We start from the raw sequence: 13484 nt of genomic DNA on the forward strand, positions 1-13484 counted from the left end.
GAACATCTGTGGCCTAGAGGAATCCAGCGCTGGTGACGGGGACGCGGTTTCAAATTTAATAACATTTTTCCTTACTCGTGGATGGGTCTCCGTGAAGCCCTGGGGCCTCCGGAGCCAGGCTAATTTGCACACAAGCAGAGACACACAGGTGTGTTTTTACTCAGAGCAGGAGATAATAAATAGATGAGGATGAATATTCTAATTGGATAAAGGTAGTTTGACTGGAGGAGAAAATAAAAATAAAAACCCTTAAGAATTACCCAGCTTAGCGGGTTGTGGGGCGACGCACCCAGCCGGAGCGCCCAGCCAATCACTCAGGATAACTGACAAGCCGATGCTTCAAGTGAGTCATCTTGGCAAAGGCAGGGTCAAGACTAGAGGTTGTGAGAGATGCTCCTTAATTTAATAAACCATCTGTAAGAGCTGCAAGGTTTTCAGTTTGGCGTCTTTGGCCTCCCTCTATAAATACTGCTACCTGAAGGTGCGGCACATCTCTAATTAAAATCTAAATTGCATTCAAGACATTTACATCCGGAGAAAGTCATTCTGTTAAGCAGCACTCGAGACCTCTGAGTCGCAAGTTAACACGTGGAAGCCCTTTACCTCTTCCTTCCCCGATGCACCATTTCCCATGGCCACCGGGGTGCCGGTAACTTTGCTATGAATATAACTAGCCTCATTTCTCCCCCTGGCAGATATAACAACTGACACTTCATAAAAAATAGTCAGGAGTCTTCAAATGATTCGTCCCATCAGCAGCATAACAAGTGCCTGGCCATCTCCCGGATTTTTGGACGTGGCTCTTCCATGTCGGAGAAGGGGTGGGGGTGTGGACGCTAGGTCCACTAACTGCTCGAGCACTGCTGTCGAGCACTAACCGTGAGTCCCACTGTCCACCCCAGCAGCGCTCACCCTGCGTGCACGTTAAAGATCACCTGGGAAAGATGCAAGGACCCCGAGGAGACGGAGTGTCTGAAATGCCCCAGAATTGCAATCGATGCGATTGGAACAAGGTCCGTAGATGAGTGAATGGTCTGACGTGGATGGTTATGTTGTGTTTCGGTGAGTGAGACGGGGACATCTGGGAACGCCACGGGGCAGATCATACAGAACTTCCTTCACTATTCTGCATCTTTTGTGTATGTCTGAAATTATTTCAAAAAGGAAGAGTAGCAAAGAGAAAAAAGAAGAAAGTCATCGGGTTGGGGGCAGGGGCAGATCTCCCAGGAGGGCTTTAAAAAATACCAAGGCTGGGGTCTCCTCTCAGCCCAATTCAGTTGCGTCTCCGGGTGTGGAGGCTGCAAAAGCCCCTGCAGTGACTGTGGCGTGAAGCCTGTGGGAGTGACGTCCGGGCTGCCGAGACCGAGGTGGACCACCCCGCCCCCCGCCCCCGTCATGTCCCACCTGTGACTTCAGGCAGGACACTTATTCTCGCTGTGCCTTGGTGGCCTGATCTGCAGGATGGAGACGTCTGGCCGTCCCTGAGCATGCGGAGAGCGTGGAGGTCAGTGGAGAGTGCAGAGAGGAACACTTCCTAAAACCCAGGAACAGGGGGACCCGCGGTGCCAGGAAGGCGTTCCCTCCGAAGAGGAGCCCAGGTGGCACTCACAGCACAGTGAGGTGCCGGCCAGTTAGTGAGGGGTGGCCTCGTGGTCCCAAAGGGAGCACTTCCACTGTGCCCACGTAGCGTCCGCTACCTCGGCTCTTGCCTTTCTACTTTGACTTCTGGCCTAACGGACAGATGGTCCTGTCCACTGATGGAAAAGAACGCTCTCCTATGGGCTCTCTGCCTCGTCTACACGGCTGCGTCTCATACTGTGGTGTGCACGGGCATCATCGGAAGAGCCCGTGGACACACATCTGCCCAGGAACGTCCACAACAGCACGGGCCACTGTCACCCAAAGGCGGAAATAACCCAAATGGCCACCGACTCACGGACAGGTAAACACGTGGTTTCGCCATATAACGGAGCACCACATGGCCATGAGGAATGCAGCCCTGACACGCGCTACAACATGGATGAACCTTGAAAAAACTGTGCTAACTGGAAAAAAAAAAGTCAGACAGAAGAGGCTACATATTGTATGATTCGGTTTATAGGACAGGCAAATCCATAAAGACAGAAAGTAGATTAGTGGTTGCATAGGGCTGGAGGAAAATAGGAGGTGACGGCTGAAGGGTACAGGCTTTCTTTTGGTAATAATGAAAATATTTTAAAATTGATTATGGTGATGGTTGCACACATATGTGAATAACTAAAAACCGATGAATTTTGTATTTTAAATGGGTGGATTTTATGGCCTATGAATTACATCTTATAAAGCTACTTAAATTTTTTTAATATATCTAAGTTTTTTTGAGAGAGAATGCGTGTGTGAGTGGGGGTGGGGCAGAGGGTGAGGGAGAGACAGAATCTTTTTTTTTTTTTAAAGATTTATTTATTTATTTATTTGAGAGAGAGAGATAGAGAGCCTGAGAGGGAAGAGGGTCAGAGGGAGAAGCAGACTCCCCGCTGAGCAGGGAGCCCGATGCGGGACTCGATCCCAGGACTCCAGGATCATGACCTGAGCCGAAGGCAGTTGCTTAACCAACGGAGCCACCCAGGTGCCCAAGAGACGGAATCTTAAGCAGACCCCTTGCTCATCGTGGAGCCTGATGTAGGGCTCGACCTCACGACCCTGAGATCATGACCTGAGCCAAAATCAAGAGTCGGATGCCCAACTGACTGACCCACTCAAGCACCTCTAAAGCTATTTACATTTTTAAGAGCATATTCTTCTTAAAAAAAAAAAACAAAACACCAAAAACACAAAACCCACATATTTCTGGGTCCCAACCCGAGAGTTTCCAATTCAGTACATCTAGGTTGGGGCCTTAAGAATTTGCATTTTCTTTTTTTTTTTTAAGATTTTATTTATTTATTTGAGAAAGAGAGAATGAGAGACAGAGAGCACGAGAGGGAAGAGGGTCAGAGGGAGAAGGAGACTCCCCGCTGAGCAGGGAGCCCGATGTGGGACTCAATCCCAGGACTCCAGGACCATGACCTGAGCCGAAGGCAGTCGCTTAACCGACTGAGCCACCCAGGCGCCCAAGAATTTGCATTTCTAACACATTTCCAGGTAATGCTGATGCTGGTGGTCACACATTGAGAACCACTCATCTGCAATATTGGTCTTAGATTCACTGACTGATAAAATCCAGGAGGGCTCTGTCACCTCCTCTGGATATCTGGAGATCTGTATTTTTTTTTCCTGCTTTCTCTCTCTCTTTTTTTTTAATACTGGGTTGGTCCAACTCAGCATGAGGAAGTGATGTCTTCTGACAGAGACCTGTGCCTTCACAGGCTCAAGAATCTGTTGTATGGGTTGCAGACACCCAATGCAAGGTGCGCCTCTGAATGCAGGCCTCGTGCATTCAGATGTTGGCAGGTGACTCTCTCAGGGAGTTGACGGGATCATTTCATGGTATTTTGATGTGACTGGCTTGGACAGGAAAAATATCACAGTTCTTTCCGAAACTGGTCATCCCTCATTATTTGGAGTTTACATTCTTCTGTTGAAAGTGCATTAGATATATTGTATCAAAATCCTTAATACCATTATAATATGCATACCTGTTATCCCTCAACTTCACTTCTACAAACTTATTCTAAAGGATATAGTAACAGATGTGTGCAAAGATTTAATCGTAAGGACGCTCATCATAAATCTGTTTAAAAGCAAAAATTTAGAAACTACTTAAATGTTCAATCGTAAGAGATTAGACTATATAAAATATGCTGCATCTGCTATGTGTCATTTTTAAAATAAACTTTTCATTTAAAACTTTTTCATCATTAAAAAGACTTACAGAGTAATTGTGAAGCTAGAACAGAGCTCTCATAGGCTCTGCTCCCAGTTCCCCTGTTTTTAATATCTTAACATGATTATGGTACATTTCTCACAATTAATGAACCAATACTGATAAATTATTATTTACTAAACTCCATTCTTTATTCAGATTTCCTTAGTCTTTATCTAATGTCATATTTCTGTTCCAGGGTCCCATCCAGGACACCACACTATATTTTGTTAGCATGTCTCCTACTTAAGCTCCTGCTGTAAGCATTTCTCAGACTTCCCTTTTTCAGTGACCTTGAGAGTTTTGAGAAGCACTGGTCAGCTGTGCTGTAGAATGCGTCTCAACGTGGATCTGTCTGACGTCTCTTCTCATGATCAGATTGAGGTTATGCATTTAGGGGAGGCAGCATGCCATCCGCATATCATGGAATCCCGAGTGTGCACTGTCAACCGTGGCAGGCCGCTGTTGCTAAGGACTTGGCCACCTGGCTGAGGTGGTGTTTGTCAGGTTTTTGCTGTGAAGTTACTCCCTTTGTTCTCCCCTTTCTTTTCATACCGTCCTCTTCGGAAGAAAGTCACTATACATGGCCCACCTCCTTGAGGGCAGAGTATCTATGGAAGTTATTTGGGATTCTTCTACGTGGGAGATTTGTCTCTTCTCCCACATTTATTTATTTCGTCATTTATTTAGGTCAGCATGGACTTATGGATCCTTATATATATATATTGGGTTATAATTCAGTCCTACTTCATTTATTTTGTTGCTCAATCTTTCTCCACTCTGGCCATTGAGAGAGCTTTCAGTTGGCTCCCATACGCCCTTTTGGCATACCACTGCATTGTGAGCTTTTTCTTTTCGAGCATTTTCTTACTTTCTGGCATGACAAAGTGCAAAGGCAATTCAGTGGAGGAAAAAACAGTCTTTTTGACAAATGATGTTGGATCAACTGGATATCCACATGCCCAAAAAGGAAGTTCGGTCTCCATCTTGCACCACAGACAAGGATTAATTCAAAATGCAGTATGAATCTGAGTGGAAAGCCTAAAAATATAAAACTTTTAGAGGAAAACATAGGAGAGAATCTTTGTGACCTTGAGATAAGCAAAGACTTCTTAGATATGACACCAACCCCATGATCAAGAAAAGAAAAAATAAACATCATCAAAATTAAAGGCTCTGCTCTTCAAAAGGTAATCAGGAAGCAAGAGAATGAAAAGACAAGCCACAGGGTGGGAGCAAATATTTGCAAATCATGTATCTGATAAAGGACTTGTGTCCAGATCAGATAAATTTATAAATTTCAAAAAGAAAATAAGCAACCAAATTAAAAAAAAAAGGGCAAAATATTTGAAGACACATTTCACCAAAGAAGACATATGGATGCCAAATAAGCATATGAAAAGATGCTCCATGTGGTCAGCCATGAGGGAGATGCGGATTAACGTCACAATGAGATACCACTACATTACCCATTAAAAGGGCTAAAATTAAAAAGACTGATCGTGTCAAGTGTTGGTGAGGGTGTGCGGTAGCTGGGACTCTCACACACTACTGACGACAATGTAAAATGACACAGCCCGTTTGAAAGACCACCTGGTGAGTTTCTTAAAAAGTTAAATATACAACTACCACCTGAGACAGCCGTTTACCCAAGAGACATGAAAACACGGGACCACATGCACAGACTTGAAAACTTCCTGGCGGTTTTATCTGTAATTGCCAAGAGTGGCTGTTTTCCGCCTGTTGGTTAATGGTAAAGGGATAAACTGCGGTATGATCCACACAATGGATTACTCCTCACCAATACTATGCACTGCAACACGGATGCATCGCAAGATCGTGCTGAGTTCCAGGAGCCAGACAAAAATGAGTGCATACTGTACGACCCTATTTATATTCGATTCTAGCAAATGCAAACCAATCCACAGTGATTCAGAAAGTATCAGTGGCTGGCTGGGAAACGGGGAGGGGAGGGCAACACGAGGAGACTTTTAGGGCCTATCTATGGGTATATGGTCCCGATCCACTATGCACAGGTAGGGGTATGTGCACAGGTCCGTATTTCTCAAACCGTGCACTTTAAACGTGACGTTGATTCCGTATCAGTTGTACCTCGAAGTATGAAGGACTGCGAAGGCGGGCAGGACAGACAGACTGCAGATACGACTCTTTCAAGGAGCTCCATATATCAAAGAGAGAAATGGCACTGTGGCTGGGAAGGGATGGTTTTGGTTGAAGATGGGAGACCCCCCCAGCACGTCTGCTCACGGATGCGAAGAGCCCAGGCGGGAGGGAAAAGTGACAGTACTGAGGAGCGAGGACACACGAGCAGCAGTGACATCCGTGAGGAGGCAGGGGGTGGGCCCAGGCGGGAGCGCGGCCAGTCCCTCCCCGGCGGCCGGAGGGAAGGCACGCGGCCCGCCAGGCGCGTGGGTGGGGCGCGGCCGTTTGGGGACGGTCTCGGGACTGCTTCTACTTTCAGTAAAATCGGAAGTAAGGTCACTGGCCAAGACGAAGGAGGAGGAGAAGTTTCGGAGATACGACAGGAAGAGGGGAGAGCAGGAGAGGCAGACAGACAGACAAGCTAGGATAGCCGCACCCGCAGGCCGGCGGAGGCCAGCGCTCCTGAATTTTCTAGCGGCTCCAGACCACAGGAGGGACAGCTCTCTTCACCCGCCTCCCGCCGCCGAGGGGCTGCTAACGCGCCTGGGGAGCAGCCCCTGCCCTGAGACTGCAGACCCCCGGAGAGCGGGCTGGCCCTCACCACGGTGGCCCCCGCCTGCCCTCCTGACCCCGCGCCGGCTGGCTGGGCCACGCTCCTGCCTACCGACAGCGTCTTCCGGGCTGCGGCGCCCGCGGGCCAGCCTCGCTGGGCGCCGAGTCCCTGGAGCCGCGCCCGGCCCACGGTACGCGCGGAAGGGACGGCGTCTCCCCTTCTCCCGCCCAAAGCTTCCGTCTGTTGACGCCCGCCCCGCATCCCCACGCCAATTTCTCCCGTTGGCCCCTACGCTTCTCCACCTTGCTCCGTGTCCCAGGTGCCTGCCACGGTTACCTCTACGGGCAGCTTGCTTTTTTGGCTTGAGAGGCAAGAGCGGGGTCCCGGGATTTGTTCTCTGGCTGGTTCCCCGGGGTCACCTGCGGCTGGCTGCCTGTGAAGGTCACACCCCGGCTGTCTCTCCTTCCCGCCTCTCCCCTCATTCCTTCAGGGTGAGCCATGGGAACACTTCTGTGGCTAGCCGCAGGTATGATTTCCTCACACCCTGCCCTGGCCTGGGTAAATAATCCGCTTATTAAATCCCTTTAGAACAATGCTAATTTGTGTGCACCATCTGTTGCCTGCTGGGACTCCGACAGAACCCTATCTGTGAATAATGATTTTAATAACTCTCCAAATTCCATTAGTGCCTTGCTACTCAAATGTGACCAAGGGCCAACGACGCACCGTCACCTGGAGCCTGTAAGGAAGGGAGACTCTTCGGGCCCTGTCTCGGAGCTGCGGATCAGGATTAGCTCTTTGACTGCCGTGCACACTGAAGTCTACGCAGCAGGCGATGCGAGGACTCTGGGAGTTTACTGAAGCTCTTCTGGGTACAGAAACCCCAGAGACTCACTCAGACTGGTTGAGGCAGTGGAGTCTTCCACCTCAGGAAGTGAAGAAGACAGACTTGCACAGGAATCTAATGGGACCGAGAAGAAAGTAAAGCCTCACGGAGACAAGCCTTAGGAGGGTCCGTGTGGATGTCAGACCTCGGCAAGCCGGGTCTGCAGGTCTTCACTGCTCTGGCCCAGACCCCCTCCTTCCCGTGGATTTGCCTCACGCTCTGCGACCAGCTGGCTCCCTCACCATGTACGCTTCCTATTTTTGCCAGCGCTCTCGTTCACTCATAGCTGTACCTCCCTCCCTCCTAATCTGAGCTCACTTTCCGCCCATCATGCTCCCTGGTCTGTCTCCTAACCTCATCCTGCTGACTACCTAAATTTCAGTTTCTGAGAGTAAGGACATTATTTACCCAACTTATCCCTGTTTGGACAGAGCTTTTTGTACCAGCCGCTCTCGCGGGCTCATGGCTAGCCTTTGGGTTGGCTGCCAACTCCTGATTCAGCAGGCACGGGGTATTATATAAAGCATGTCGGCCCTGGGCTATCTGATCAGCAGGGGCCGGCGAAGAAAAATCACACCGTGATCACACTTCTGGTTAAAATGGTCTTAAAGGATGTGAAACAAGGTTTCCAAATATTGGTTGCAGGCTCCTTCTCCTCCACCTGCATCACCACCTCCCATCCCTGCTTCCTCCCCACACCTCCCCAGAACATCTGCATCCCCTGGCAGACTCTGACAGGCATGGAGATGACTTTTCACGTTCAGGGTATTTCAAATGTTGTATAACAAAATTAATTACATTTAATTAAACTTACCCATTTTTTATAGCTCCAAACAAATCTAAAATGCCATGTTAAGCTTATGAGATGGCAGTCCTCCAAAGGATTCTGCTGCTGGGTGTATCTGCTCTAAGAGACGCATGCAATTTGAGGGATCATCTTACACGAGTGGGTCTGACAGACGGCCTCTTGGCCTCAGCGAAGCATCAGGCAAGAAATGAGTCTCTGGGTCCTAGGCCATGTCACCACCCATGTCCTCCCCACTTCCTGAACTCCAACCACTCTCTCACACACAAAGTCATCTTCCTTTTTCCACCTCTTTTCATAATGCACGAAAATGATGAACTTGCTTTTCTCCCCCTCCACTCTATGGTTTGTATTTCTCACAAGTACAGAGGCTGGCATATGGTAGTTGCTGAATTTATTAACATTTATTGAATGGATGAATGTTCTTGCTCATTGGTTCTGTGTTTTTTTTTCTGTGAAAAGCCCCCAAGTTTCACTGGGTTTCTTGCTCCCCAAGATTTAGAGGGCACATGGTGGCTACAGGTCTGTGTGACATGTCCTGTAATCACCTTGCACCCAGACTGAAGCAGTATCATTTCTCTGGTCCATGTTGGTCTCAAGGTTAGTGGGCCGATGGCCACACCAATGCACCTTAAAGTCTCTGCTTCTAACAGGCACACGGCCACTTCCACCACATTCCACGTGGGCTAACGTTAAGTCACACGGCCAGGCCCACGAGGAGTGTAAGGGGAAAATGACGCTTTTCCAAAGGGGGGGGGTGCAGTGAATATTTGCTGAAAAATAACACCATACAAGAAAACTGAGCAAAATCTATCATGTGCTGTTTACTTGAGTTTTCTACCAATACGGTTCTGATATCTTAATTCGTTTTCAAAACCAGCAAACTAAAATCCCTATAATGTATATATTCGTCAGGATCTACTCAGTTCCAGGGACAGAGTACAACTCAAACTAGTTTATGAACTAAAGGCCTGGCAATATACTCATTCAGTGTTTACAGTACGGAGTAGTAAAACTGCCCTACTTCCTCATTTGGTTCAGAACAAACAAAATCCAAAACTGCACGGAGTGAATTCAATGGTAAACCTTCAGTTTACATACTCTTAGACCCTCCTGTCCTTTGGAGAAGGTCAAGGCCAAGAGATCCTGTACCAGAATCTTCAACACCTTCCCACGTTGTACCCTAAGTCCCTTTCCCACCTACAGTCATTCTGCCCCATAATAGCCATTTTATCCAGTTCTGATTTCATCACACTATATCATTCCTACCGGAGGCGACAATGCAATGTACTACAACACACCTTTTAACAAACTGTCTCGGGCTATTCCTGTTTATTCATTAACTCCATAAGCACGTCCTGAGAATCCAGTACGGGGCAGGAGCTGTATTTGGCTCTGGGGGGTACACAGGATGGATAAGCACGGTCTAGAAACTTGTCACGTAACAGGGGCAACAGGCTTATAAACAACGTCTGGAACAGTGCACGATAAGCACCAGAGCAGAAGTAAGAAACAGTTAGGAAGAAACACGCTCAGCTCAGTGCTATGCAGAGAATTCTGGCCACCATGGAAGGCTCGGCTAGAGAAATGAGAAACAGGAGGCTGGAGCACCACGACCAGCTAGGAGGTCACTGGTGTGATCTGAGTGCCTCAGGAGGAGAATCTGAACTCTGACTGAAGACAGAAGCTGGGAAGATGAGGGAACAAACCATGTAGAAGAGTCGTACGAAGAAGAATCAACAGAACCAGCACAGGGAAGGGTGGTCAAGGGAGAGGCTGAGAGTTGTGGAGTTTCCCGATGTCGCCCACGAGGGATGGATGCCAATTGCACAACAGACAATATGGACTCTGGCTGAGTTGGAAGTGTTTTGGGGATATCCAGGTGGGCCATTCCCTCCCTTGGATTCATGTGTGATTTGGACCAGTTCTTGAAAATTACTTGTGTCTGCACACGGAGCGGGAAGGAGCCAAGGGAGAGAACAGTGAAAGGATGATAACTATATGGTAAAACCAGCACATGCCAAGGCCCAGATTTCTTTCCCCACAAAAAATCTGACAGTTATTTGTAACCAAAAACAGGCCCTTGCTTGATCTGCTTCTTACTCATTATGAGGAGCTGGCTCTGGGTGGGGCTCTGCGGTGTGAGCTGAACACGGCTCTTACAGAAGACCTACAGCCTGCTGGATGCTCACTGAGGGACTGGCTTTGGCTCACAGTCTTCAGATTCAGGACTTCTACAGATTTCAAAAATGGCTATGAAATCTATAAGTTAACCGGTATCTTTAGGAAGGCTAATTTCAGAATATGAAAAACTCACTGTCAGGAATTGGCCAAGCATTTTACTCTCAGGAACCTTCCCCCAAGAGTGCACTCATATTATTGAACACAATGAAAACATTAATACTTTATAGGAAATATGTTTATTATTGATCGTCGCAATTCAAAAATACTCTTTTCTCAGGGCTGGTCCATCATCCTCTGCCTCTTTAGAGATATTAAATACATCAAAACTGTGAGCAATTTTGTTTTACAGTACATAGAAATTTCTGTGTAGTAAGCAAGAGAGGAATTTCTAACAATGAAACAAGGTCTCCAGAAGTTGCCAGTAAAACAAAGGAAGCGTCTCCAATGACAAGACCTAGGAACTCATGGGTAAAATCTAACAGAACACATGCTGGAAAATGGGATCAAGAAATTATATAATCCACCTGCACTCTGAGTTTGCTCTGGGATAGTGCAAGCATGTCCTGTGAAAGAAGCTTAGAGACTGAATCACTCCAGTCTGAAGGAAAGGTCCTCCGGGCGTGGAACTCATGTCACCTAAGTGTTCCGAAGCCACTTGTTTTTCCAACTTCTTGTCCTCATGACCAGAGAGTTCGGAGAAGAGCACGGAGTATCTAGCTTTGACTTTTGAGAAGATGTAACACCAGCTCTTCATCCTCTGCTAAAGACAGGCCTGTATCCAAGGGCTCTAAGGCCTCCCACTTGGCCTTCTTTCTGTTACGACTAGTGGGTCCCACGTCTTCCACTTCACGGTTGTTCCTTTTCTTCATTCCCTGCTTCTTCTTGGTATCACTGGTGGGAACAAATCCAATGATTTACTTGATAAATAACTAAATCCATTATGAAATCAAACACTTCAAATAGGACAAAACTACCAAAAACAGATAGTTGGTAAAGTGATACTGTTATTCAAGAGAGAAAGAAACTGTAACAACATCAGGATATCTGTGTCCTAAGTCCCTTCCCATTAACAGATGGGGGGAGAGGGCCTATTATGCACCAGGCCACTGTGTGGAGTACTTTGTACACAAGGTCTCGTCCAATCCTCACAATCTTAGGGAGCTATGGGTATATTATCCACAGTTTGGGGACACTGATGGCCTGTAGACTGGCTGCAATCTGTGCTTGTCCTACCACATCAACCGCCACTATTTAAAGTTAGGTTATCCTTTAGGTAGCAGTCTGTAGGCTCACAGGTATCAGGACACCAGACACTAATACCTGTTTTTTAAGCTGTGATATAAAGATCATGAGTAAAACAGAACCTCAAATATTGAATTATTTAAGACATCAAATAAACTTCCCCCATTTAAAATCTGTACCTAAGACCCACATATAGTCTTGGAAAAACAAACATTATTGCAGTATTCTACTCTCATTACTTTTATTTAAAGTAGTAATGGAAGTACTAGTTGCTGCAATCAAACAAGAAAAAAAAAAAAAGGCATCCAGATTGGAAGGAAGAAGTAAAACTGTCACTATTTCCAGACATGATATTATATATGGAAAACCCTAAAGACTTCACCAAAAAACTACTGGAAATAAATGAATTCAGTTAAGTTGCAGAACACAAAATCAATGTACAGTAATCTAATGCATTTCCATATTGGAGTAGCAGAAAGAGAAATTAAGAAAACAATCCCATTTACTATTGCACCAAAAAAAAAAAAAAATCAAGTACCTAGGAATAAATTTAATCGAAGAGGCAAGAGACCTGTATCTTGAAAACTATAAGACATCAATGAAAGAAATTTGAAGATGACAAAAATGGAAAGATATTCTATGCTCACTGACTGTAAGAGTTAGTATTATTAAAATGTCCTACTATCCAAAGCAATCTACAGATTCAATGCAATCCCTATCAATATTCCAATGGCATTTTTCACAGAACTAGAACAAATAATCCTAAAATTTCTATAGAACCACAAAAGACCCCAAATGTCCAAAGCAATCTTGTAAAGAACAAAGCTGGAGGTATCCATAATTCCAAATTTCAAAATAAACTACAAAGCTATAGTACTCACAAAGCTATAATACTCAAAACAGATGGTACTGGCACAAAAACAGACACACAGATCAGTATCACAGGATAGAGAGCCCAAAATAAACCCAAGTTTACACGGTTAATTAATCTGCAACAAAGGAGGCAGGAATAAACAATGATTAAAAGACAGTCTCCTCAATCAATGGTGCTGAGAAAACTGGACAGTTACATGCGATAGAAGGAAACTGGACCACTTTTTTACACCATACACAAAAATAAACTCAAAATGGATTAAAGACCAAATGTGAGACCTGAACAATAAAACTCCTTAAAGAAAATATAGGCAGTGATTGCTGGGACACTGGCAACATTTTTCTAAAAATGTCTCCTCAGGCAAGGGAAACAAAAGCCAAAATAAATTACTGGGACTACATCAAACCAAAATTCTTTTGCAGTGAAGGAAACCATCAACAAAACAATAGGTGACCTGCTTAATGAGAAAAGATATTTGCAAATGACGTATCTGATAAGTAGTTAAAATCCAAAATATATAAAGAACTTCTACAACACAACACGAAAAAAGCCAAACAGTCCAATTTAAGAATGGGCACAGGACCTGAATAGACATCTTTCCAAAAAAGACATATAGATGGTGAAAAGGCAAATGAAAAGATGTTCAACATCACTAATTATGAGGGAAATGCAAGTATCAGAATGGCTAGTATCAAAAAGATAAGAAATAACAAGTGTTGGTGAGGATGTGGAGAAAAAGGAACCCTTGTGCACTGTTGGTGGGAATGCAAATTGGTGCAGCCACTGTGGAAAACAGTATGGAGGTTCCTCAAAAAATTAAAATAGAAAAATCATATGATCCAGTAATTTCACTACTGGGTATTTACCCTAAGAAAATGAAAACACTAATTCAAAGAGATATATGCACCTCTATGTTCACTGCAGCATTATTCACAA

General features: G+C 45.6%; 1 protein-coding gene across 1 annotated transcript in view; it reads right to left on the reverse strand.

Moving 5' to 3' along the window:
- Nucleotides 1-10649: 10649 nt before the first annotated feature.
- The window catches only part of DDX10 (DEAD-box helicase 10), a 268814-nt gene continuing 265979 nt past the window's right edge, over nt 10650-13484 (reverse strand). The window contains exon 18 of the mRNA XM_028105941.2: nt 10650-11323. Within this exon, the coding sequence (XP_027961742.1) occupies nt 11146-11323 (178 nt within the window). The 3' untranslated portion in view covers nt 10650-11145. The remainder of the gene's footprint in view (nt 11324-13484) is intronic.

This window comes from Eumetopias jubatus, unplaced genomic scaffold (genome assembly GCF_037043125.1).
Source record: "Eumetopias jubatus isolate StellerSeaLion01/CBP00866 unplaced genomic scaffold, mEumJub1_p1.0 scaffold_13, whole genome shotgun sequence".
Classification (NCBI taxonomy): domain Eukaryota; kingdom Metazoa; phylum Chordata; class Mammalia; order Carnivora; family Otariidae; genus Eumetopias; species Eumetopias jubatus.